This window comes from Anser brachyrhynchus, assembly GCF_964034855.1.
Source record: "Anser brachyrhynchus genome assembly, chromosome: 12".
In the NCBI taxonomy this organism is placed as follows: Eukaryota; Metazoa; Chordata; class Aves; order Anseriformes; family Anatidae; genus Anser; species Anser brachyrhynchus.
This window is the reverse complement of record NC_137707.1, coordinates 4061163-4086915: the sequence shown is the minus strand read 5'-3', so window position 1 is coordinate 4086915 and position 25753 is coordinate 4061163. Positions and strand designations below refer to the sequence as shown.

The 25753-nt window shown below is 39.1% G+C and overlaps 1 protein-coding gene across 1 annotated transcript; it reads right to left on the bottom strand.

The window, feature by feature from the left end:
• Positions 1-41: 41 nt before the first annotated feature.
• Positions 42-21520, bottom strand: MLYCD (malonyl-CoA decarboxylase). The gene is given in 6 exon segments (XM_080551867.1): positions 42-1956; positions 11387-11536; positions 11990-12146; positions 13712-13824; positions 20782-21426; positions 21428-21520. Coding segments are annotated over 6 exon segments (1677 nt in total). The 5' UTR covers positions 21506-21520; the 3' UTR covers positions 42-1422.
• Positions 21521-25753: the final 4233 nt, after the last annotated feature.

Below are 25753 nucleotides of genomic sequence, written 5' to 3'. Positions count from 1 at the left end.
TTAAGTAAATCAAGGTACACAATTAAATACACAACACATGATTTAATGAGAAATCTTGTTTTATTGGTTTACACATCACGCCTACCGCTTCATTAAAAATAGCTCTTTATCAAGTCTTTTGTTTGAACACTTCCTTCTTGCTCATTATATTTTAGCAGACTAAAGTGCAATTATAATATTACATACCTGCTTCCCTGAGAAGACCCGATTTTCAAGAACATTAATGCAAGGCTTTTTCTATGCTCCCAACAAAGCAGATTCAGTGAGATTTTTAGTGGGTTTGATAAAGGAAAATAGTAAGATGTTTTATGTAAGAGTGATGGAGAAAAAAACAAAGGTATTATAGAAATAAAATTGTAGACTACTGTTTTGCTAATATGTTTCACCCCCAAATTACTTTCATACAGTGCTTCTTTCCAGGTGCTTTGGTACCGATTTATTTATGGTAGTGGTATAACAGAGAAGCACAGCTCTTTTTGAAGCTGTGGTTTAGTGTTGTGGTTTAACCTGGCAGGCAGCTGGGCACCACGCAGCTGGCCACTCTCTCTCTCCAGAGTTTTTTACCTTTCTTACCCAGAAAGATAAAAGTGCGAGAACTCATGGGTTGAGATAAAGACAGTTTACCAGGTAAAGCAAAAGCCACAAGCAAAGCAAACCAAGGAATTCATTCACTGCTTCCCATCAGCAGGCAGGTGTTCAGCCATGTCCAGGAAAGCAGGGCTCATTGCATGTAAAGGTTTCTTGGGGAGACTAACACCATTGCCCTGTACATCACCTCCTCCTCCTCCTCCACCCCAGCTTTTACTGCTGAGCATGCCGCCATATGGCATGGAATAGCCCTCCGGACATGCTGGGTCTCCTGTCCTGGCTGTGTCCCCTCCCAGTTCCTTGTGCACCCCCAGCCTCCTCACTGGCTTTACAGCACGAGGAGCAGAAAAGCCTTGACTCTGGGTAGGCACTGCTTTGCAACAACTAAAACCATAGGTGTGTTATCACCACTATCTTCATCAAAAATCCAAAGCACTGGATCATACGAGCCTCTGTGAAGAAAATGAACTCTATCCCCACCAAAAGCATGACATTTATACAGATTTATCATCAACACAATAATGGTATTGCTCTAATATTTTCTATACAAGTTACCATTGTCTTGAAACTGACTGAGAATTTAGTCACCCTTTAATACATACCTCCAATTCATTTGTACTTAACAGGTGTCTAGAACTCGTAGTGACTCAACCACAACAAATCAGACTTTGAATATATGGCAATGTAAGTAGAACAACTGATAACTTAAATAATTTTGCATCCTGCTGTGCTGACTAAATTTGATTTATAAAGGATATTCTCATGTAAATATGGACACTGTAAGTTTTAAAGCTCTTCATAGGTGAAGATGCCTGTTCTTAGTTCTTTTAATACTTAGAGCTTGCTATTTTGCTGGAACTGAGACACGAAGGAAAGAACCTGTTCTGAGGCTTTAATGTGTTTTGTCCCCAGATACGCCGCACTATTACTGGCTGTATCCTCTAAGAAATATCGGTAGTTTACCATCATGCCACAAGAAGCTGCAATGCCCCGAGGGCTCGTGTCTCCCATCCAGTTTATCCGCCACAACTCAGCTCCATTCTGAAGATGAAAATTTGCTACCGGATTAAGAGCATAGCCACGATGTTTCTCTCCATACAAATACCAGGCACACAATCTCATAAGCGGCGAATGCAGTGCTTTGACTAATTTTTCTGATTTCACCCATTCACTGTTAGTTAACAGCTTTTTTAGAGTTTCAGTAGTAGAGTCCTCTGTGATCTCAGAGATTTCTTGGCGTTCTGATTCCGTAAAAAGTTCATTTCTTCCCAGTTCTTTTGTTTGTGAGGAGAGGAGACCAACAAGCCATTTTGTGAATCCAGGGATAGGCGACAGGGAAGAAAAAGCTTCTATCTGAGGAAGGTCTTTCTACAGACAAAAGGAGAAAAAAAACTCTTGAGTTCTGTTATGACTCACGATTAGAAGTTTGAGTGAAGATGAAGGATTCTGAGAATTAACTGATACACATAGACCAAAGGAGGGAAAAAAAATCTATCACACTGACAGTAACAGGTAAGTGACTAAAAAGCATTTGGAGCTCTAAGAAAATTTTAACACTGACTGAATTACAGTCCGCACACACCATTTATTTAAAAGTACTTCCATAGTACTTACCAAACCTTTGTTCTGGCTTATCATTTTATAGGCAGAAATAAACAAATGCAATCATGTGCCATAAGGACGTTATTCAGAGGAAAAAGATTTAAAAACAAATCAACATGTAAGTTTTCAAAACCTTTTAAATAATTTACTTTTTATGTTTAACTAATGAAAGACTGTTCATGATTTCAGTCCACGAGGAAATCAGTAGAGGTATGATGTTTGTTTTTTATTGTTGTTTTGGTGGTTTTATGTTTTTTAGGAAATAACTAACTACTTCCTGAAGTTTTGGGAGAGGTTCTTTATACATGCCAGCTACTTTTCATGCTATTCACTCTATGTTAGTTTTGAGGCAAAATAGCAAAGAATAGAGAAGGCTGTTAAACTCACTCTTACTTGGTTTTAACAAAACTGACATCAAAAGTCAACCCTATTCAAGGAGCAGGGGGACAAGAACTGAGATAAGCCGCTGATGAGGTGGAACAACCACTGTGTTTTAATTACTGTTCATAAAGGAGGCAGTGGTAAGAACAGAGACGTTTATCAGCATTACAGAAGCATCTTAATGTCAACGGAAAATTGTCTTTAAATGACTACAAACCACATTTTGTTCTACTTTAAGCATTTCCCAGATAACCATTAAAAAGTCATCATCACTTAGACGCTATCTTATGCTAGCAAATGTTAATGGCATGCATACTGCTACGGCACCTGAACTGCACCTGCACTGCTGCAGCCTCAGGTACCGCTGTGCTCTGCGCACCGCTGCTGTCTGTGGTCTGTTTTGTGAGGATACAGAAGCCAGGAGAAGCAGACGTGCCATATTCCCATTACGAGTTGCAGCACTAAGCCCTGCAATGTTCCTAATAGCTTCAATAATTGAAATAATACTCGGCTGCTTATTTACATCTTTTTCCTTTCCACATGGAGCTTCCCAAATAGAGTACTGCTATTCTGATGCCTTCCAGCACCACGATACAGCCAGTCATCTCAGACCTACCGTCTCCTCAGTTTTATGAGTTACAACTGCATAAACTGACTAACCTCACCACCTCCCCTCATCTGAAGTTCATTAAATAGAACACAGATACATAAGGCAAAGAATTCTTTGGGGAACAGACAGGAACTAGATCAGGAGACAGAAGTTACAAAAAATCATCCCATTTCATCTCCTTGGAGAACTGGATAAAGCAAAAAGCAAATTATTTAATAAAAACACTCATTTCTGTATCACATTGAACAAAACAAGCATTTCTGTAATCAGAGAGCCTGGGAGATCCTGGCTGGGTCATACTCCCAACAACTACAGCTACCACGGTCAGAGCGCAATATTACTGAGGTGTTGATCTCCTCTGACTTTTTCAAGTCTCCACTCAAGGACATGATAATGTTTTATTTTGAGAGTCATTCTGAAGCGTGTGTTTGTAGCAAGATTCGTGCAGTACAACAAGGTTTCACTGCATTTGGATTTCATAAAAGAAAAAGCATTCTTTGGAAATTGATTGAAAGAGATGTCTGTGGAAGGTAATTTCTGGTGATATCTTAGCATCTCTTTCCACAATTTTAGAGAATATTGCATTTATAAAGCAAAACAGTTATTTCTTACTGCAAACCATGGCCACATAAGATATGAATATAGCAAGTATGTTTTAATTAAAAAATATTCCTTGGAGAAGACAGTTCAACATTTTTAGGAAAGTTTCCCCTCTGCCTTTGAAAAAAGGAGCAATGACCATGGTAAACTAAAATATGTATGTATAAGTTTGAAAATGAAAATGAAAAAGAAGAAGGTTGTTAGAGGCTATCTTTCTCTAGGCAGGAATTCAATGAATACAGGATGTGTTTCTTTTGACCCAAAAATGGGATTATATTCCTTCAGGATTTTCCTTTTTTTTTTTTTCCCTGATTATATCATTTCATCCTATAAAAAGTAGTGCCTTTGAGAACACATTGCCTAGGTTTTTGATGTGTTCTTCACAGATGTTTGGGGTTAAAACCTGAGAGAGGAAGATGGAAGGTAGTGTTGAAATTTGGGAAGCTGAAATTATTCTTTCAGGTTAAAAGGAAAAACTGATTGGACCGAAAGAAAACGCTGCTTACCAGAAAGTGAAATCTAGAAGTCTTCTGCACGACCTCTATGAAAGCGCAGTATTTGAAAATACTGTTTTGGTACTGAACAGAACTAAAACTAATGGCTCTTCACACAACGTTCCCTGTGCTTACGTAGGGTAAAAATTCTGATCTCATCTCCCAGTTTGCAGAGGTGACAGGGTAACACAACATCCACTACGACAAAACAAGTGGATGATTTCTTCCCATACCTGTGTCTTAGTACTAACCACTGACAAGTTCCTAATTAAGTACTGCCATTTCGCTTCCTTATGATGTTGACTGCTCTTTATTTATCATTCACTTCCAGGAGCGACCTGCTCACCAAACCCAATGCAAAAATATTTATCAGGAAGTTGGTAGCTCCTGCTCTATTAATAGATACAAAACGGATTTATTTAACTAACTTCTCAGGACAGATAAGACATAGGAAAGTGACCCCATTCTGAAGCTACAGCACAGACTATTACATATCTGATAAATTCTTGACTGTAGGAGCTTATCTTAGCCGGCCACTTCTTGTAAAAATAAATAGATGCAGTGAAGTGTGCACATTTATGTTGTTGCTAAATTGATGTGCGAGTTTCTAAGACTATTGGTGGAGATCCATTAATGTTTATTTTCTTGTCAGAAACCCACACACCATTAAGAAGCAGCAGCTGCTCATTTTGTTTTGGAGTGGATTTTTCGTTTTGACTGTCTTTTAGTTTTGGGGCTTCTTTTTTTTTTTTTTAATTGCAGAAGCGTGCAGATTTCTCCTATTATCTAAAACTCATCTGAAACTGTCTTGCACTCTCAAAGCTGTAGTCCAAGGTCACATTTTTCATCAATGAAAGCAAAGCGTGTTTTGGAAATCATAATCTCCCCAGGTCACCTAGATCAAATTAAGGTAGCAATTATCAACAGTCCAACCAGAAAGCTAAAATCTGCCACCAATTGTTAAGCATTCTATTGAGTCACATAGTAGCTATCAGTTTTCTCCCCCAAATGCCACAGGCTATAAAATTCTAAGCAGTTTTCTCAAAGGCTCCACCAGTTATCTGTGTCTGTCATCTGCGGACTGAATTGCTATGATGTACCTTCTGCAGAGCTGCAGACCACTTAGATCGGCTATAAACACGTTCTGAATTAAATGTCTGTCTAATGAGAAATCTGTCTGTCTACTCTTTTGCCAGCACCTATCAGCTTGCTAGAAAGGCATCTGCCTGCTTGTTTTCTAGCACCCACGTTTTTTTTTCTTTAGTTTTCTGAGATTGTTTCAGAATCCATTTCATTTCCAGTAGCAAAACAAGCTTAAATATAAGAAATGGAAGAGATTATTTAAGCTGTCTGCTCCCTGCCTTATATGTATATAAAGTATAGCCAAGAACGAACATGTGGCCTACTCTCAGATCTGTACAGGGAGAACTGGGACTAAAGTAGCATCAGTGGATGAACAAATTCATCCCACTCCTTGCCCCAAAATAATCCAAAAAGCACATACTTAGACATCAGAAGTGTTTATAAAACCCTTTAAATTACTCGTGTAACAAACTTTCATCAAGCAACTACTAAAAAAAACATATTTAGAGCAGCACACTGTCACCCAGTATTTCCTTTGTACGTGACACAAGCTCCTTCCCTGAGGCCCTGTTATTCTCCGTTACATCCCTCCCTTTTACCCAATTGTATTACAATAACTGTGGCAGAAGCCAAATCGTAATGACTATGCAGAGATTAAGGATTCAACCTACTGAATGTACGCATATAAAGAGATGAAAATGAGGACCCATTTCTGTGACTCAACTTCACATGTCCTCCAGCTGCTTAAGTTAGTGCAGGACTCAAAGGGGGGCCGTTGGCTTCTGTGCAGAACCTCAGACTAACTGTGCTTAACACCGAGGGTTGTAATCCTCACCAGAGCCTCTACTGCTGCACTTTCCCCGAATGGTCCTAATAAAAATACATTTGCAAGAAATATTTTCACGAGGCAAGCTGTGATAGACAGTCTTTGAAGGTGAGCAGTGCTACCCTATATAAGTCAGCAGTGTATGTAACTGGTTCGGGAGAATTAGCAAGAAGCTTTCTAAAACTTAAGGTCTAAATTGCCCGTTAATGAGATTTTCTTTTAAGGAATCTGGTACTAACTGGATTTATAGACGTAACTTTATAGCGTAGATACTATCTAATTCAATGTTTCAGTACAGTTTTCAAAAGTCTTCCCAAATAAAGGCTTCATTGGGGAGGGGGAAAGAATGGCTATTAGCATGTTTCTAACTTAGTGCATGTCTTTTTCTGATCTAGTGATACACATTCATGACATGTCCGATCTAGAGCTTTTCTTAAGAGGAATGACAGATGAGAACTCAGTTTTGAGGTTACAAAGACATTTACAAGTGGAAGTGTCAGAGCAGGCTAAGCTAAGGCAAAGTCAGATAAAGGATTTTTACTATAGGGTAAAAAAAGTTTTAAGAGTTTGCAGTGTCTTGGGAAAGTTTGAATTGGATAACATTCTGCAGATCAAACAGAGGTCCACAGAAGTTAATTCAAACAAATAACAAGTTACAAAAGTGTATTAAGCATCAACTGCTCACGTACAATGAACAACAAAATCCTCAAGTCCTTCAAATGCTCTCTGCAAAGTATTTTAATTAGTTAATTTAAAGACAGGCTCAACATAACCTGCAACACCTGAACATTTAGCAGTACTCTAAGGAGAGATTTGTTTATTTCAAAGCAATGCAAAGGTTACAGAAAAAAATATTTTCCTACCAGAGACCTTATCTATTTTTTTTTTTTACAAAGGCAGCTGCAAGCTTAATGAGATGTAATTTCTGATACTAACAAGTTTTTTTTTTTGCTGAGACTACATTGTTTCAGCTGCTGTCACCAAGTCAACTCAGCACTACTGTTATATCATGTGTGCCTTCTCAAGTAAGTGACTATTATGCTGCTGCAAAGAATTATGTTCAATCTGAACATACACAACCTTGGAAAGTCCTTTACTTAGACCTGACCAGAGAGAAAGAGTGCACATGCATGCAATTTAACGCACTGAAGTGGGACTTTCAGAGGAGGGTAAAAAACAGGCTGCCAAGAGCAGTGCCGATCACATGCCCTGCCTTTGCCTTGAACCTAACTGCAGTGTAAGTATTTCACACTATAAGTATTTTGAAGCTGAAATGCACACAGCTTCTCTCCTCTGAAAGGTGAAGTCCGCTGAAGCAAGAGTCACCACATTTACAAGGAAAGCTGAATGAGTAGGCATCACAGAAGTACATTAAGTAATTCCTCACCCCAAACACTGATAACAACAGCATGAGAACTTAGAGTCACTTCACAGATGGGAAATGATTCTCGCAGATTTCAAGGCAACAGATTCAAGAACTCTGCTCTGGAATGAAGAGGAAGAAAGGAAGAATTGGGAAGATAAGAAAAAAATATCAAAGAACTGAAAAAAATTATTAGAGAACCACATCCATCATGGATAAACAGTCCTGGATTATCCTTCCTCTCGCTAGCTCTGTTCAGCCCTACAATGGCACCCCAAGAAGACAAGGAACGGTGGTTGTTACAGATGTAAACCAGCCTTTAACTTGGCCTTTCATTAAAATCACTGTACATTTCCAACAGATTGGGGCTTTAAGCCCTTTTTAACTCACAAATTATAGAACCAAAATAACAACACTTCCACGTGCTTGCAAGTGGTACTTCAAGCAGTTTGGGACTAAATTCTATCTTTTCACTCCAGACCTCACAAAAATTATACAGCTTGCCATCTACCTACAAGAAGGGGTCCTTTGCTGTCCAAGCTTTACAAGCTTGTCATAAAATACTACCAAATAAAAAGATTTCTGGAGAAAGGCATGAAATGTATTGTACTTTACACTTCTGTAAACGCTTTCTTCATATCCATTCAGCAGAGAAACAGATCTGCAGTGGATGTGAGGTGAAGCTATCTATCTGTTCTCCCCACCTCAAAGTAAGAGAAAACCATGCTTTGATTTTGAATCAGAAATGTGCCAAAGAGTCAGGAAGAAAAAAAGTCTTTTCTTGCGTTGTGTTCCCATCATTACTGTTATTAAAAATAGCCACAGTAACTGGGTGGGCTTTTGATTTTGTAAGACTGGTAAGACTGTATGTCCGGTCAAAGAAAAATTTAAATCAATTAGCTCTAACTACAAGGTGCAGGTTAAAAATAACATTATATGAAGTTGCTCGGAAGGCACAGTGACTGATGAGTGCCATACTTTTAACTCACAATGCAGAACAGAACTTGGATTTACAATACCACCTTATTTTGACTGTTGCTATTAAAAAAAAAGTGACTGGTATCTGGCCAAATAAGCCTAATAATGTGTATACAAAGATGGATCTCATCACTGTGCAATTTAAAATATAAACTCAGCTTCTGCATCTGAATTCCTACACATAAATAAGCATTCCCTTGCATTTCCAATTACATACACGTCTTACACGCTGTTAATGGCCACAACCAATTACTGATTTTTTTCACCAAGGTTAGTGTCAAAACTACTATTTTTTTTTTTTAATTTCTTCACTTATTACACATAATGTTATTTGTTTATGAAATGTGACTCAAGAGTAACAGGCATAGGACCAGAAATTCCGATTGGAATGGGACACAACAGTGCTAGTTATTTTATGCCTTAAAAAGATTCAGTAGAAGAAAAGGGCTGGAGGTGCAAAGCGAATGGGGATAATGTGCGTAAAAGTTCATAATGTCAATGTAGTATAAATATGTTTGATAACAAACAATAAAACACTACATAGAAACTTTATTTATTATAATGTCAATCTTATGATAAGCAAGAAAGTAAAAAAAAAATACTAAAATCGTTATCTTTCAGGTGTACTTAAATCTAAAAAGGGACAGCCCCTCCCCATGCTGATTGAAAATTCTATTGCTAAATGGTTAAAAAAACATGAAAACTGGGGGAAAATATTCTTAAACACTCCCTCCTAAACATCAGTTTGACTGTTACTGCAGTTTCATGCTTCTGAAGGACATCGGTGGCTAGCCAAGTGTACTGGGTGAGGTAATAATGGGCAGAGGTGACTTACTGTCCAGATGCGAAGTCTGCAAGGCCATTAACGGTAAGTAAGGACTAACGGAAGTAAGACGAGATTGGGAGGATTAAATTTAACTTTAAAAGGTCTGACCTAAAGGGAAAAGTCTGACCTGTAAATAAAAGCTGGTTTTGGCAGATTATTAAAGCCGACGTCAAGTTGTACAATCAGATCAGGCCTCCTGAAATACTGGCCTGCGCTCCCCTTCATAAATTTTCACCTGCACGCAGCCTGATCATTTCAGGTTGACTGAAGGATGAAGAAAAGTATCTGGCCTTGTTCTGAAGAGATGAGGAGATTAAGATTTCTAGCAACACACAACCAACTGTCAGTTTTTGTACTCCCAGATAGAATAAACTATATCCATGCAGCATGGAATAGCTTTGGGAATAGGAATGAGAAATAAGAGCACAGATAATGACAGTTGTTCCTGAATCACAAGAGAACAGCCTAATCCAGTTCTTAAAGGTGTCTCAACCATTCTGTTTTCTATTCATCATGTATTTGATGAACAATGAAGGAGGGCTGCATTTTACAGTGCTGAAATGTAGAAGCTTTTGTCTTAATTACGAATAAGAAACCAATTATTCTGTTAGACAAATCAAATTTCAGAACTTGGGTCTATGTTATCAAAGCATGGTTTGTCCGTTTTCCTTTGTAACCCACTCATAATTCTTCCAGTGTTGTAAGCAATTTAGTGATGGACAAATACATTGTCAATGGGGTTATTTTATGAGAGCAACTCAATTATCCAGAAATTATTTTTCAGATGTGAAAGTAGATAACTGCATGAATTTATTCCAATTTCCCCTCAGTCAAGATCAGACAGATGGCACAGCCTAATTATACCTGGACTATTGCACTTTAGACAATTAATTTAAAAGCCATTTTGAAAGCAAGAAGCAACAAAATTCAGCCAAAATATCCATTTAAAAAAAAAAAAACTTCAGGGCAGCCAGCTATGATTCAGTACTTGACTAATCAATCATTTTGTAGTAGTAGAAATTTGGTGCATCCAATTTTGAGTTTTTTTGTAAATAGAACTGAAGTTCTAAATCATCGACAATTTTCCAGGCATCATTGCTAATCCACAAGTTGGAACAATGAATACAAACACAGGCATTGACCATTACTTTGAAGTGGTATCCTTGTTAATAATTTAATACTTAAAGACTGTTAAATGAAATAATGTACTTAAAACAGAAATCTGTCTCTTTCACAGCACTCTGTATAAATGAATTTTCATTCTTTTCTCCTGTTACTTGGAAGACGGCTCTAAAAGAGCTAGTCCTAAAGCCACAAACAATAACCCTACAGCATGCCACCATATTGTATAAATTCATAGGTTTTCATAAAGTAACTGATTCCTGTAACTTTCAAGTGTTGAAGACATCTTCCTATATTTTAAGGAGTGTCTGAGCAAAGAGATTTTTTTTTAATTATATATTTTTTACCAGGCAAACATGAACATTACACATAACTAGCAGCAATTCAGTGTAACAAACAGAAAAAATAATTCATTTATGTAATGAAATTACTCCTACTGGAGCAGCCATTAGATTTCAAACAAGAAACAATTAGGTACACTGAAAAGAGAAGATGTTGGTCAAGGCCCTGTTAACACATGCTGAGCAGGAGGGCTCCTGTTTAGCATGTGTGAACAATACTCCACCCGCTCAACTGTGGGACAATAGTGAATCTGATAATACACACATCAAACTAAAGCTAAATTAGAGATACGTTCAACAGAAAAGTACTAATTTGATTTTTAAGCACCTATCCAACTGTAACGAGCATATGTCAACCAAGTATCTACACTATCTACCTCTGGCTGACATCAACCAATCGCAGAAAATGTTCTTCCAACTCTTTCCACGTTTTCAAAAGCTGTTCTGGTAAGAAGTTAAAAGTGTATCAGATCTGACAGTTCCTCACACTGATAGATGTGAGGAAATGGAAGCTAAAACAGCAATGTAAGGGGAGCACATTGGCCAAATGTTATGTTACATGCCACACCTACCTGCAGCTCCTTTACAACCCGTTTGATGAGGTGATTCCCAAGTTCTACACCTTGCAGTCCTTGCTGAGCCAAACTGATGGAGTAGAAAATTGCTGTTGTGATTTTCTCTGCATCTTCTGTTTCTAAAGATTCCACATCTTTTACTATGGACTGGAAAACGAGAAAGAAAACAAAAAATCAGTTGTAGTTATTATTCTAATTATGGTGAGGGGACCTTTCTTTTTTAACTTTCAAATGTATTAACACATTTTTCCCACCGTTTTATTCATTATTCTCTGTGAAAAACAACAAAAATCTAATCAAAAAGCATTAAGAAGAGCTACTTATCCATTAGGAAGTGCAGGAAATAACTGTAATGGGGTTTAAAATTTTCAGAAGCAATTGTAACTGCTTTGAAGTTTTAATCTCATTTACTGTCATTTCTTAATTTATTTCTTATCTTATTCTTCTTGTGATTGAAGAAAGCACCAAAATTTTCTGAGTATCCCTGTCATTTTTAAAAGGAAAACCAACTCTCTCAACTCCTTAAGAAATGAAACCAAACCAAGGCATACATTGTAATTTGAGCACTTTGCTGCGTACTGGATATATCAGTGACTGTACCTGGATGCTGCTGGAGATATCACTGGTTAATGCAACATGCAAGATTATCAGTGGTTCTCCTGGGATTGCACAGTGAGAAAAAAAGTAGCATCTTCTATATGGCCCAACTCGGCGCTTCAAATCAACCCAGTTTCTAACAGGATGCACAGCTTCAGAACTCAATGAGGGGAAAAGAAAAAAAAAGTGTTTGTTTTTTTTTGTTTGTTTTGTGGTTTTTTTTTCCCATTTAAAAACAAAGGTCAGCTGCCAATCCTACAAGCTCAGTACTTTTCCCACTGATATCAGCAACAAAATTCTCAGACCAAAAAAGGAGAATCAGGCTGCAATTCAAAAAAGTAAAATCCATCACCAAACTGTGACAAAGTCAACTGTAAAAACCTACTGCATACCAATACTCTCTAGCTTTGCGATATGCGCATTACAAGATTTCACTTGCGCCTTCTATTTGGTGTAGGATACCTGATTCAGACGACTAAGTCACTGAATAAGTGTGAACACACTTCTAAGGAGTTAGCTTTCCCAAACTACAAAGTAGAGACATGATCATCCTTGTAGAATACTTCAAAGTTTTCACAAAAAAACGTGAGAAAGGATTTCCAGTAATAATGCTGTCTAACACACAACTTTAAAAGCTCCGCCTGATGCATATCTTAGAGCATTTCTGCTCTTCTACTTCAACCTATGCTAAAATGTGTTTGTCACTAATACACCACCCATATACATTACAGTGTCACTTGCTTTTAAGAGTATTCAGATATTACTCCAGGGTGTTTTGTAAATGGTTATTTTGAAGATTTATGTAGTGTACTGGGCAGATACGAGAATGCAACATCTTTTATTTCAATAGGTTTTAGTAAGCTAACCAAATGCTTTAATATATCTTAACAATATATATACCTAGTTGAAATTAAATTTCTACTAGCACTCCCACAGCCACACCTTCAAACAATCATTCAAAACATTCTTTTCTCTACTATATTTGAAAGTCTAGTATGTTTGCCAAATAACCTGAAGATTAAGTGACATATTACAAATTCTTTTTATTTGGAAAAATCAGCTTGTATAAGACCTATTTTCTTTGCCTCATCAACATTTAAGTCACGTACTTACAGAAATTTATTTATAGATTCATTTTTTTTTAGTTTTAATATGACAAAATGCCATACAATTTAACTTTTATTCAATCATCTCCAACTTCATCACTACAATTTTAAGTATTAGACAGAAGGTCAAGAATAAGTGCTGTAGATCTGCTTTGGCAGGGGGATTGGACCTGAAGATCTCCTGAGGTCCCTTCCAACCCCTGCAACTCTGTGATTCTGATTATTTAAAAAAAAAAAAAAAAAGGGTGCTCTCTTCACAGAGTTTACAACCACCAGTTCTGCACACCTCACCAGTTCCAACCAGGGAACCAACTCAGGGAGTGTGGTAGAGAGAGTAACTGAGAAGGATGAAAGGAAATTCATTTACTAGAAAGACAGCTGTCTACACATGCAGCATGTATGCTGAAAGATCATAGTGTCGGACAACAGCTCCCCTTCACTGTTTAATTCAATCTTTGTAAGTGTGCTCTTAAGTGCATTAAATGCAACTACTCCTTAATTATTCTTTGCCTATGGCTAAGTATCGAAGAAGCAGTTATCTTGAAAATAGTGGATCTCTACAGTTAGATGTGTTTCATCACCACTTCACTCATGAGCATTAGGAACTTTCAGCACTTACTCGCTGATTTTCTGGAGCACTTCACAAGGTGATTGCCACGTGACCCGTTCCAAATTTAGGAATCCTGTTGAAAACCACTCTGAAAGCATGTTCTTCAGAACACCACTCATTTCCTGCACACAGGAGAAAGATGGACATATTTGCTAAGCAAGCTAGGTATAGCATACAAATGCACGTAGAAACAACCTTAATTACTTCAAACTACATCCTTGGGAAGTTCAAGGAAAACAATACATCTATTTGATGAAAGGCCTAACAGCTCAGCTTTTCTCACTGGGGACTAAAACAACGTCTGTTTACAGACAGAATGAATTTACCATCAGTAGTAAACTGCAGATAGGAAAATGGAAGATAACACAAAACAACGTAGATAAAAAGCAAACAATAAATGCAAGTGTTGGAGTAGTCTTGACAATAAAGCAGCAGCTGCACAGGTGCTCAGATGCATTAATTTAAATATCATGAAACAAGTCATAGGAAATTTGATGAAAATAAGGATTTTAAATTGAAGAAAATTTTCTACCTCTGAATCTCTTCTGAGTATTCAAGTAGGTCATGCCTTAGGAAGATTTCCGCACTAGATCCAACAGCACTGCAGCTGCACATGCCCGTCCATTCAGGATAATGAAAAGAAAAACGCATACCTCTGACCACTATGTACCTAAAACCATAGGATTTACAGAATTTTTCTTTTAATGTCTATATAAACATGAAAAATTTTGAGGAAGAAGAGCAAAAGGAGCAGCATAAGACTACAGAACTCAAAAATCACAACAGACTCGAAACAGTGTGATACTAAATTAAAGCCAATTCTAATATCGAATACTTGCAAAAGCATTCATCATAATAATGAATTTTATATTCTGTACTAATTTCCTACTGCCTACATTATTAAAGACTTTCTGTCTAAAATTCTTTGAGTTTAGAAAGTATTCTTGAACTCAGCACAGCATGAATATTCCTTAGAGAGATTCTAAAGCTTATTTTTCTTTCTTATTTTTGCTTTGCATATAGGACGCAGTGTGATACCAGCACCACCTTACCAGCAGCCTGAGCAGAACTGTAGGCTTACCTGAAACTAACTTAATAAATTAATTCTTTGTTGGTCTTGCTCAGTAGAGCTGTCTTTAAGTTACAAAATAGACTAGCTAGATGTCCTGAAAGTCTTCAGTCAAACTATACTTCCACCTGTGCTTGTATCACAAGGCAATATATGCTAATAAATGAATAAAAAAAAAATTAAAAAAAAAAAACTTCTTGCTTTTCTTTTGAAAGCTCTGAAGACTTTCAAAAATAACCGTACAACACACTGGTCAAATATCCCTTGGTGTAGTGACCACCTCCACATATTTCAGGATTGTTGGTGATTTTTCTGTTTGGTTTGTTTTTTTGTGGTCAGGGCACAACATAAGCCAGAAAAAGTTAGCTACAGTTGTCGGAGCTGGGGTCAAACCATCAGATTCCTGCGGCTCTCCCGGCATCCACCTGCTTTTTGGAGAAGCAGCGCCACTTCCAGCTGCAGGCTAGCAGCTAGGAGGGAAAGCTGCCGATGGCTGCACTCCCACCAGTCATTTCAAGCACACTGCTCCGCGTCTACTGGCACAGCCATGGCTCAGATGGCAACGAGTGGCTTGGGAGAAGGCCAGTTATACTACGGGAAGACTGGTACAAGTGGAAAAGGCACGAATCTGATGTATTTTGCCTCTTTGAAGCGGGTACAGGTTTAGCAAGTGCGCTCCATATGATGGACATAATGTTGCCCAGCTGAACTGAAAGTTGCTTTCCAAGATGCAGAACCTATTATTGAGCTGCTTTAGGTCCAAGGTAGGCTGGTATAAAAGCCATGCAACTGTAACAAAGAAAGCGAAGCAGATGTGCTTTAGGTAATGATTTTGGCAGACAGGAATATTGTTTATGGGCAATTGTAGCTCAATTCAAATAATCTGTCACTTGTAAATAATAATGTTTCATACAATAACAGGGCTGCATGCAGGCCAAAGAATTGTGCATACTGACAAAAATTCTTTGCGTAGAGAAACACAACATACTCTGTAGGATCCAAAATTCTGTTTAATTCAAGTCATTTTGAGCAAAATACTGAGTTGTGTTTAACATCGTAACATACGCTAAGTCACTGAAAGGTTCAATTCAAATAACAACATTCTCAAGTAAGGTTCTGCCTTTTCATAAATGTAGTTGTAAATAAATTATTTTAATTTCAGAGGACTTTCTAGCCATAAAATTATTGGCAATGTTTCATTAAAAAAAAAGAATCACACATTTATTATTTAGCAGCCCAATTTTGAATGTAAGCAACAAGACATACTCAGATTAGTATTAAAAATTACCAGCTATACTTTGGTTTCTAATAACTGTGTATAATAAATAGTGATTTTGCTACAATGTGGCAAAACACAGGCTTTCTGATCTTCACATCAGGTCCCTATTTATTGGGCAACAGATGGGAAATTTTATGAAAAAAATATTTTTTTTAATTAAGAAAACCTGCCTCTGATGAGGAAACTATTATTTCCATTTCCCTCTCTAACTACCAAAACAAAATATCCCTTACATTAAAAATTCATATTCACATGTTAACAAATAAATGTAGTAGGAAGCAGCAGCAACTAACACTCCATGCAGATCAAGCAGACAGCTCAGTTACCATCAGTAGCTTTATATTGTTGGATGTCTTAATCTTTTTTATTATTAATTTTCCCTCTTTTGGGGCATCATTTTTGCTCAATTGCACAATGATTACAGTGTACAGAAGTGTTTTCAAGTGACTTTATCACCTGTATATGTTATTTAATGTACTCTACTGAACAAAATATTAATGCTTTATCAACTACAATCAAACAGTCCAAGCTGTTTCTGCATTGATATGCTTTGAGGAAATACAAAAGTGTTTTATATTCACACCACAGTAGTGAGTAATCCTTGTTTTAATAGGCCTTTCAAACCACAAAGTAAGAACTAAGACCATCTAAGAAATATTTTGGACTGGGCAAAACCAAAATCCCAGCAGGCCATATAACGCATTCTATAATTTCCCTCCAGCATCATGAAGATCCATTCAATTTTATTTCCACATTTCGCTTTCAATGCAGATACAAATACACAGGTTATAAAACTCTTGCTGCAAGTTTGCTTTTATGTATGTTAGAATTTAAATCAAATCTACAGTAACTGAGCGGCTAGAGATGCCTTCTGATAGGTAAATACCAAACACTTTCTTTTTTTCATGCAAAAACTTTTAACTTTTGGTTGTTTCCTCTAGATAAGGGCTGCTTAGATCTTTAAAGGAAACTGCTTCAATATTCGGAGTGAACATTGGTGCCCTTGCCAAGGAGACTACAGTTATTTCAAGTCAATACAATTGTGCGAAATACATACAAATAAATAAATACATCCTTCTGTGGACATATGTAGGTAAAACACCTATTGCCACAAATATCTCCTCTCCCCAGATAGTCATGTACAGCCTACGTACCAAAAAATTCTCCCCTGAAGCCCAATTTCTCCACAAATATTTAAAACCATTTTCCCCAATTATACGTAGTGTTCAAACCTTTGAGACAATTAAGAAAAAATAAGACTAATTCAAGAAAATATGTAACTTTAGATCCTTGTATTTATGAGTGGCTGCTATGAGGGGGAAAAAAAAAATCAAAACAACTACGAGATTCTTCCTTTTTTCTAGTAGGCAAATATGAGAACCACAGTATTGCAGATACGTCGTAACTACTGCTTAATTATGGAACCAGGCTCATTTATAAAAATTCTTTTTCCATTATTTCTTGCCAGCAACTTGAACTTTCAACTGACTTTTTCCTAAATCATATAGAAAGATGAAGAAAATTCTAAATGTGATAGATCACTGTTTGCTACCAAGGATAATGTTATGAATTCTTCACCAGAGTCTATATTTCAAATGCCAGAACTGAGAAAACAAGAAAAATATATAATAAAAAAAACACACCTCTCAGTAGGAAGGAGCTGGGGCAGAAAAAGAACTAATGTACCTGGGAGCGTTCTGCACTGCAATACGGAGCGCTACCCTCAAACGAGAGGGTTTCAGCAAATTTCATGCTGGGCATTGTAAGGGGGAGGCATCAGAAAATTAACTCATGTATCAAGACACCAGGAAACGTGCATGGCCTGTGGTGGAAGGCAGGTTAACACATAAAAAGACCAGGAGAGAGAAAGAAAAATTCCAAACAGCATCACGAAAAAGAATTGTGCCCAGCTACACTGTAATTTAACTTTTCAAAGAATGCCTTCTGACACTACTGGTTTTTGGAAATGGTCATTGTAACATTATCCATAAGGCCTATGATAGTAACAACGGAGCCATATGTTTAACAGAAAAGAAAACCCACCTCTGGGACATGTTATGAAAAAAATTTTTTCTCTTCAATACATCTTCTATGTATTTTTGGTGGACTCTTTAGGAAAGAGGCTGCACGGCTTCAAAAATACAGTTTACTGCTAATTTTTGCTATCTGATTATCAACAACTCATCACCTTTTAAACATCCACAGAAAGACACTGACTATGTCATAACAACTTGTCACTGCAAGTACCAATAATTTTCTCTGTCTTGCTCTAGGTGACAGTTTTGCATTATAATAATGAAATTAAATATGAACTGAACCTCGCTTACAGCACATGCCTTTTCTTTGCACAGCATGCCATTTTAAGCATTTCCAACGCATTGTTCGGAGTTTATGTTAAGGATCTATGGAGGTCTTCCAGTAAGGCAGTCACCACTCTTCTCCGTTTCTTATAAATGAGCCTTTCTAACCCAATTTGCCTTACACTGGATCCTGACAGATAAGACACTTGCAGAATTTTTCTATGACTTCTGATTTAATGGACACTGCTAATACAGTTCAGTGACCTCAGTGCTCTGAGCCTTCCACAACTCTAATAATGAGACGCAATTTGGAGAGCAGAGCAGCGATGCACATATCACACAGTACATAAAAATCAGAGTAACTTAAGCAAACGTATTTCTTCACTTTAGTTGACGGTTAAGGTAAAAAGTCATTTATGAAACAGGCAACCAAAAGCTTTATGAAGGTGTCTATACTCAGGAGTAACTAAAAGACAACACTGCCCTGGTTTGCAGAGCTTCATCTATTGTGTTAATGATTCAAGAACAATGACATTAATGGAGAAACAATCGCCAGGTATTTTGCATCTTCTTGGTCTAGAAATATATTTTAAGAAATTTAGATTGACAAGAGTTCATCATATGTAATGATGATACTGCAGGATTTACTATCCATCCCCAATTCCAGAGCTTCTCTATACTTTTTTTCCATCTTTCTTGTAGTGAGGGAATCCAGTCAAAAGCCACTCTAAAACTGTCCACTAAAAGATCATAAGATACATCTTGTATCATGAGAACCCTTCTCTGCTCAAGACTTAAATCCTTTATTAAATAGAGAAAAAAAACAACAATCCCCACTTCAAAAATAACCTGAATATTGTGCCGTATCGATTTCTCTATTCTTGACGTTTAACCTCAGAACAGGTAATACAGTAACTCACACCTACGTCTTGAGTTGTCAAAGTAAATACGCGCACCCGCACACAACTTCTTGATAACCCACTTGAGCTGGCCACCTGCTAGTAACCAGCTCCACTGCAGAGACAGTCAAAGTTTCCCATGGGCTGGGTACTCCCTTAGTAGCCTCTAGTTATTCCGATGGTTGCTTGCAATAGAAGCAAGTAGATTTTAAAGGCCGAGCAATTCAGAAGCAAGACCTAACTTTTCCCAGACAACCTAGCAAGAAGAGCTGAGTAACACATAGCTTCACATCCGGGCTGTCGCGCAAAACAGATTAGACTAACATAAATGAAACTCCAAACTGAAAAGATGCAGTATCTGGAGTAAATTCTCACAGTCAAAACAGTCACAAACGAAAAAAAACAAGGCAAACCAGTTCTAGCTTAAGCTTTCCTGGCTATGCGTTACTTACTGCCACCTCTCACTTTAGCCCATATTACATTTGAAAAATAAATCTTACCAACAAGTGCAAAAAAATGACTGCAAGAACAGATTTGGAGAACTAAGCACAGTCATATGACAACACCAAACCTTTCAAAAATCTTTTGAGGAGAACCCTTTTATTGAAGCTTCGGTTTTGCAGACAATATTCTCCTACTTTCAACTGGGTTTAGCGTGTTTCTGACATAACATATTATTTGCTGCACATGCATTCAGATGTTTTACGCATTTCTGTTTTGCTAATTTTGCAAATTCAGCCTGATTTTACCATGCTGATCCAACTGATCTTACCATTCTGTTACTACTTCAGTCATGTGTTGACCACATTTCATTCAAATATCTCTTTTTTCAGCAAAATTAGGAACTCATCACTGACATCAAAAACATCCTTTTCTTAACAAACTTAACTTGGATCTAAACATAGACAAGTTTTAGTCAGTACATGTGACCAACTCATTGTCTTTCTTCCAGAGAGAATCTTCATTGCCTTCACAAAGTCCTGTCACTGCCTGCCACGTTGTTCTTTCTTCCACGCTCACTACACCTTGCTGCACCATATAATCATGGTGGATGTTCCAGCTCACCCATTTTCTATGCAGTACTGAACCGAGCCACGACAGAACTTCTTTCTCCTGTTGATATTCTTCACCATTAGCACGGCAGCTATGTCACTTGCGGCCCTATACCAGGCTCAGAAGTCACATCACTTCTGCGGTAAGTGTCTGGTGCAGCATGACACCACCTGGCAGCTGTAACATCAGCCACACTGTGTCATCCTGTGGCAGCGTGGCCCTTCCTCCAGTGCCCTAAAGCTAGCCCACAGTAGCTCGCAGCCCAGGTTCCCACTGGAGAGGCCGTTACTTCACACCACCAGCCGCTCCCTTCCTGCCAGGCTGAGCTGTGTCACCAAATCCAGCTCCTGTTGGTGCCATGGCCTGCGGGAAGCAGCTTTGCTCTGTTACACCAGTGAAGTGGGATCACAGGACACCCCACACCACATCCCCTCAAGCCTCCCCCGACTCATTTTGGGGACCCCCGGCCCGGCCCTCACCTTGACGTGAGGCCCATCCACCGCCTTTGCCGCCAGCCCCTCCACCAGGTCGCCCCTCAGCTCCACCAGGAAGCGCAGCCCGCCCTCGAGGCGCCCCAGGTGCTGGAAGAGCGCCCGGTAGCGGGGGGTCAGGTAATAGCGGAGCCGGTCCTCGGCCTGCAGCAGGGCCCCCTGCTCCCTCTCCTGCTCCCGGGCCTGCAGCACCTTGGCGCTGAACTCCGCCACCCGGCCGTGATCGGCGCCGAAGTCGCGGGCCAGGCAGCCGAGCAGCTCGGCCCTGCGCGACCCGGCCTCCAGGCCGCGGTAGTACCGCACGAACTCCGCGCTGCGCCGCTCCGCCGGCGGCGGCGCCTTCTCCTTGGTCTCGTAGGGCGGCAGCAGCGGCACGGAGCGGCTCAGCACCTCCTCCATGCTTGCGCCGCCACGCTCGGAGACGGAGCCAGCCGAGGACTGACCCCTCCACGGCCCGGCCGCCCTCAAAACCCGACGGAGGCTCCGCGGCACCGCCCAGGGCCCGAGGCGGGGCCCGAGGCGGCTTAGCCCGCGCCGCAGCCCCCGCATCCCCGCTCCCCACACGGCCGCCGCCGGGGCCAGGCCGCGGCACCGCCCACGGAGCTGCGTCGGGCGCGCTGATTGGCTGGCGTCGCAGCCCCCGCCAATCGGAGGCGAGAAGGAGAAGCGCAGGAGAGTGTGGCAAGGGGTGGAGGGGCGCTGCGGACGCCATTTTGGGAGTGGCGCGCGGGCGAGCGGTCTTCCTCTTTCAGAGGTGTTACGTGGCTCGCCTTCATCGCACAAAGCTTTTCTCGCCCTCCTTTCTTCACTGAAAGGGTGGCGAGGCACTGGAACAGGTTGCCCGGAGGATGTGGCTGCCCCATCCCTGGATGTGTTCAAGGCCAGGCTGGATGGGGCCTTGGCCAACCTGATCCAGTGGGTGGTGTCCCCGCCTATGGCAGGGGCTTGGAGTCAAGAGGATCTTCGAGGTCCCTTCCAACCCAAGCCGTTTTAGGATTCTATGATTCTAGCCTTCACTGTACAGCCCAATGGTTCCTATTCTTTCTTCACCTGTTGCTCCCATTTTCCATGCGCGCACTGCTGTTTCCCTCACGGCTCCTCCATACCCAGTACATGAGCTTTAGGCCAAGCTCCATGGTGAGCCAAAGGCCCTGACAACAAAACTTTGTTTGGCAACATGGATAATGCTGATTTAAGACTGGCAACATCTAAAACCGCATGTCCACATGGTCTTAAGGGAGTTAACCTGTTTGGGCTCCTGGAAGACTGCCAGCTTGAGTGGCTGAGCAATGTACAAGGGTTATTTCGTAGTCCCAGGACATCTGGGCCAGGCCTGATGACATATTTCCAGTCTGAAATAAGTGCATGAGATTGCGCAAATTCAGTTTTGTAATTTAAGGATGTAGTCCTGAAAGCAGTGTGCCCTCTGGAACCTGTAAAAAAGCCTCCAGTGGTAAACCCAAAAGTCCTCTTTGGGAGGAGTATGACAGGACTCTTTATGAACTAAGTTAAATGTGTACACGCTGCTTATGGGTTTTATATGTACAGTTTTACAAAGATATATTTGATTCTGACATTCCATATGCTCTATCCTTATTACTCTGACATGCCCATTAAACCAAGAAAAACATGTAGGTCAGATTGCTGTCAGTGAGATTAGGACTGAGCAGCAATTGTCCTCACTTTGGGAAACATAAGGATTCTTGATTCTCCACAGCTGAAGAATTGAAAACAGTATCAAGCCCTCTCTACCAGTGAACAGAGAAACATAAAAACAGCACCACTACTTGTGTGAAATATAATTAAAAATTTCTAGAATAATATTCTAGAGCTCCCAAGAAAAAATAATAATAATAAAAAAAAAATTAAGTGATGTCAGCAGTGTAGCACTGGGAAACTGAGGGTCATACGATAAGCTTAGATACCGTTAAGGGAAGGAAATATGACTCAGAAGGATTACAATATATGAAAAATACTTTTTAAAAAAATCCAGAGGCAATGACTTACATTTCAGAAATTCCCTTAACAACTTTATAACTCCATTTTCAGTAAAAGTAAAAACCCTCAAAAGTTGGCTGGTTACTGCTTCTGTTTCTCCTCTAAATGAAACAGGCTGTCAAAGCCAGCTTCTGTCTATGTCAGATTCACACACTAATATTTTCCAAGAGAGAGGAATTCCAAGACTTTCACCAATTAACATGATGATATTTTCACACGTACTGTTTAGAAACATGGATGCTGCAGTTTTAAATGGGTACCCATTAGCTGGGCACAACTTTTTTCCACATGAAAACTAAAATAAACCATTATTCATCAATGCTCCATAATGAGAGGTGGAAAGATATTTTATTTTATTTTATTTTATTTTATTTTTATTTTATTTTTATTTTATTTTTTTTTACATCGGGTGGCTAGAAATTGAACATATTCTTCTGTATGCTTGATAGTTATCTTTAAACTGCTGTATTTGTTTGTCAGATACATGGTCATATAATAAACCTCTTTACAACCCATGATGCAGATTTTGTTAACGTAAGCCTAAAATTTGTGCCAGAAGAATGCTTGTGCCTGGTTAGTCTTTCTGACTGTTCTTGGTAGTGCACATCAGCTTCTGAAAATGGTATTACAAAATGGTTACTTCTGCCTCATCAGCCAGAAAACCTAAAGACTTACGCGCATAGGTAACTACAGGAAGACGTGCCTCCTTAGTGTCTCAGGACACTTGAGTATCTATGAGTAAAATAAATTAAATCAAAGTATTAAGGTATTTACAAAAATATAGGAAGCCTTACACACCAGTTCAGTTTCTGTGTGATTCAATGATTCCTAGAAACTTTAGGAAGCTCAAGACAGAAGTGTTAATAAAGCGAGGGTGGTGGTATAAGTTAAAGGCTTCCTTACAACCTCCCAAGAAACAGCATTTCTTAGGATCTAGTCCAGTGTTTCTGGCTTTTAAAAATCCTACACAAAAATCCATTTTGATGACCTTCTCAGACTGGCCTTGGTTATTCTTGAAATAACATACTTCTCTTGTATAACCTACAGGCAGTTAAAAACTAGCTGCCTAGTTGATCTGCAAGTAAATACAGTGTGATGTAAGATATAAGGCTTTGTGAGGTAATAGATTTCTTTTGAAATCTTCTATTACTTCTTTTGTCCCCGGGGAAAACTATTATCGTTGTCGGCTGCTGCTTCAAAAATGAAAATAGGTCTCTTTCTCTCAGGGCCTGAGGGCTCTAATGGAGATTAAGGGGCCTGACCAGTTTCACCTGGGGCCTCCTCTCACACCCTGCCATGGCCCTCAGAGCTCCATTTTGACTCAGCCTGGAGTGTTTCAGACCTTTTCTGAACTAAGTTGTAGGAGCGTAGGTCTCCAGCTCAGGCAGAGCCCTGCCTGTGCCTGGCTGCGGGCCTTACTGATTCCTATCTGCATCACCACTTCCTGGCCTGGTTTTGGACTGCCACCATGGGCCTACCTAGCGGTTACCGTCCTGTGTTTGACTCTGGTTGCTGTTGCGAGGTCTGATTCTGACTCATGCCCCTGGCTTGACTTTACATGTTGTATTTACGCGTTGATCTGGCCTCTTGGTTGAAGGAGGCTGCTAGTGAGGCCTGCCCTGCTCACCCCGCTCAGGTGGCAGGCGCCTACTGGCCATAGCTCCTTGGCCTGTAGGTAGCGGCCAACCCCTGCTGCTCCAAGAACTTGTCTTCCTTGAGATAACAAAGACTTTGCTAAACTTGGGATACTTGGAAATCAATTTAAGATAGTCTTAAAAAGTGAAGTATTTTCTTGGATTTGTTGAAAAATATATATATATTATCAGAAAGCTGGAGATTGAAAGAGACTAATTATACTTTAGTAATTGTAACTTTTGTCTCCAAGCAAAATGAGAAGCATAAAAAAAAAGATTGTAAGTCAATCTGACTGATGATTTTTTTTCCTCTTTTTAATCAGTTCAAATGTTAAGTAAAAATAAAGAAGATAGCCTGGATTCTCTGCTTGGTAATTCTTCTGTAATTAAGATAGACTGATTTATGTTGGATGTGAATACAGTCCTGTAGGTTTTAGTATTTGCACTTACGTGCGTGCAAGTATATGTAAAATGGGAGTCTTAAATGAGGAAAAAACTGTGCTACTGTTAAAAAGAGTAGCAGAACTTCCATTAACTTCAAAGGAAAGAAGATGGAAAGAGGCATTTCCAATAAAGCCTGTGTTTATAACTGTTCATCCTAGAGAGATTTATAAAGCAATGTTACTCCACACCTGCCATAAGGGTATCATGACTTCTATTCTTACGTGTAATCATCAGGCATATACACAATTTCTTTTTCTAAGCAGAGCTCTCAAAGTTTATTTTTAAGTACCTACCAGAACATATTAAAAACATCGAACTATTTATTTTATTGAAAAACGGCCTTTCTCAGTTTGATATCAAGAAAAAAGCTGAGAGATGATAAAAGGCCTCTTCCCCTGTTTTTTCTTTCAAGGTTGGTGAGTTAGCAGTGCTTACAGTGTCATAACACAGTGGCAAGCTGCGTTGCGAGCTCTAAATGAGTTTGGTAATGGCTTTGGAAAGAGTTTGTAAAATGACTTTAAATGAGAGAATATCCTGTTTTGAAGATTTCATAAATCTCAGGAAGTATAATTGGAAAAAAAATGCTGCTCTAGTTACTTAGTAAAAAGCAGGATCTTTTCAGCTTTCGTAGTTGGCCTTCAATTATTTAGGCCCTCCAGATAGGCAATTCTATATGGCAATTTTGAGGATTGTTTTGTTACAACTCCCAGATCTCTCTGTTTAAAATTAGATAGCAATGTTCAATTGCCAGAGCTGTAGCCGCTGTTTAGCTTTAATCTTAATTTTAGATAAATATGATATTGTTTTATAGAATTACTTGGCTTTAAACACAAGGCTTATGCACAGAGGCAATAGATTAAATTCTTTGCTCTCAACTGAATAAT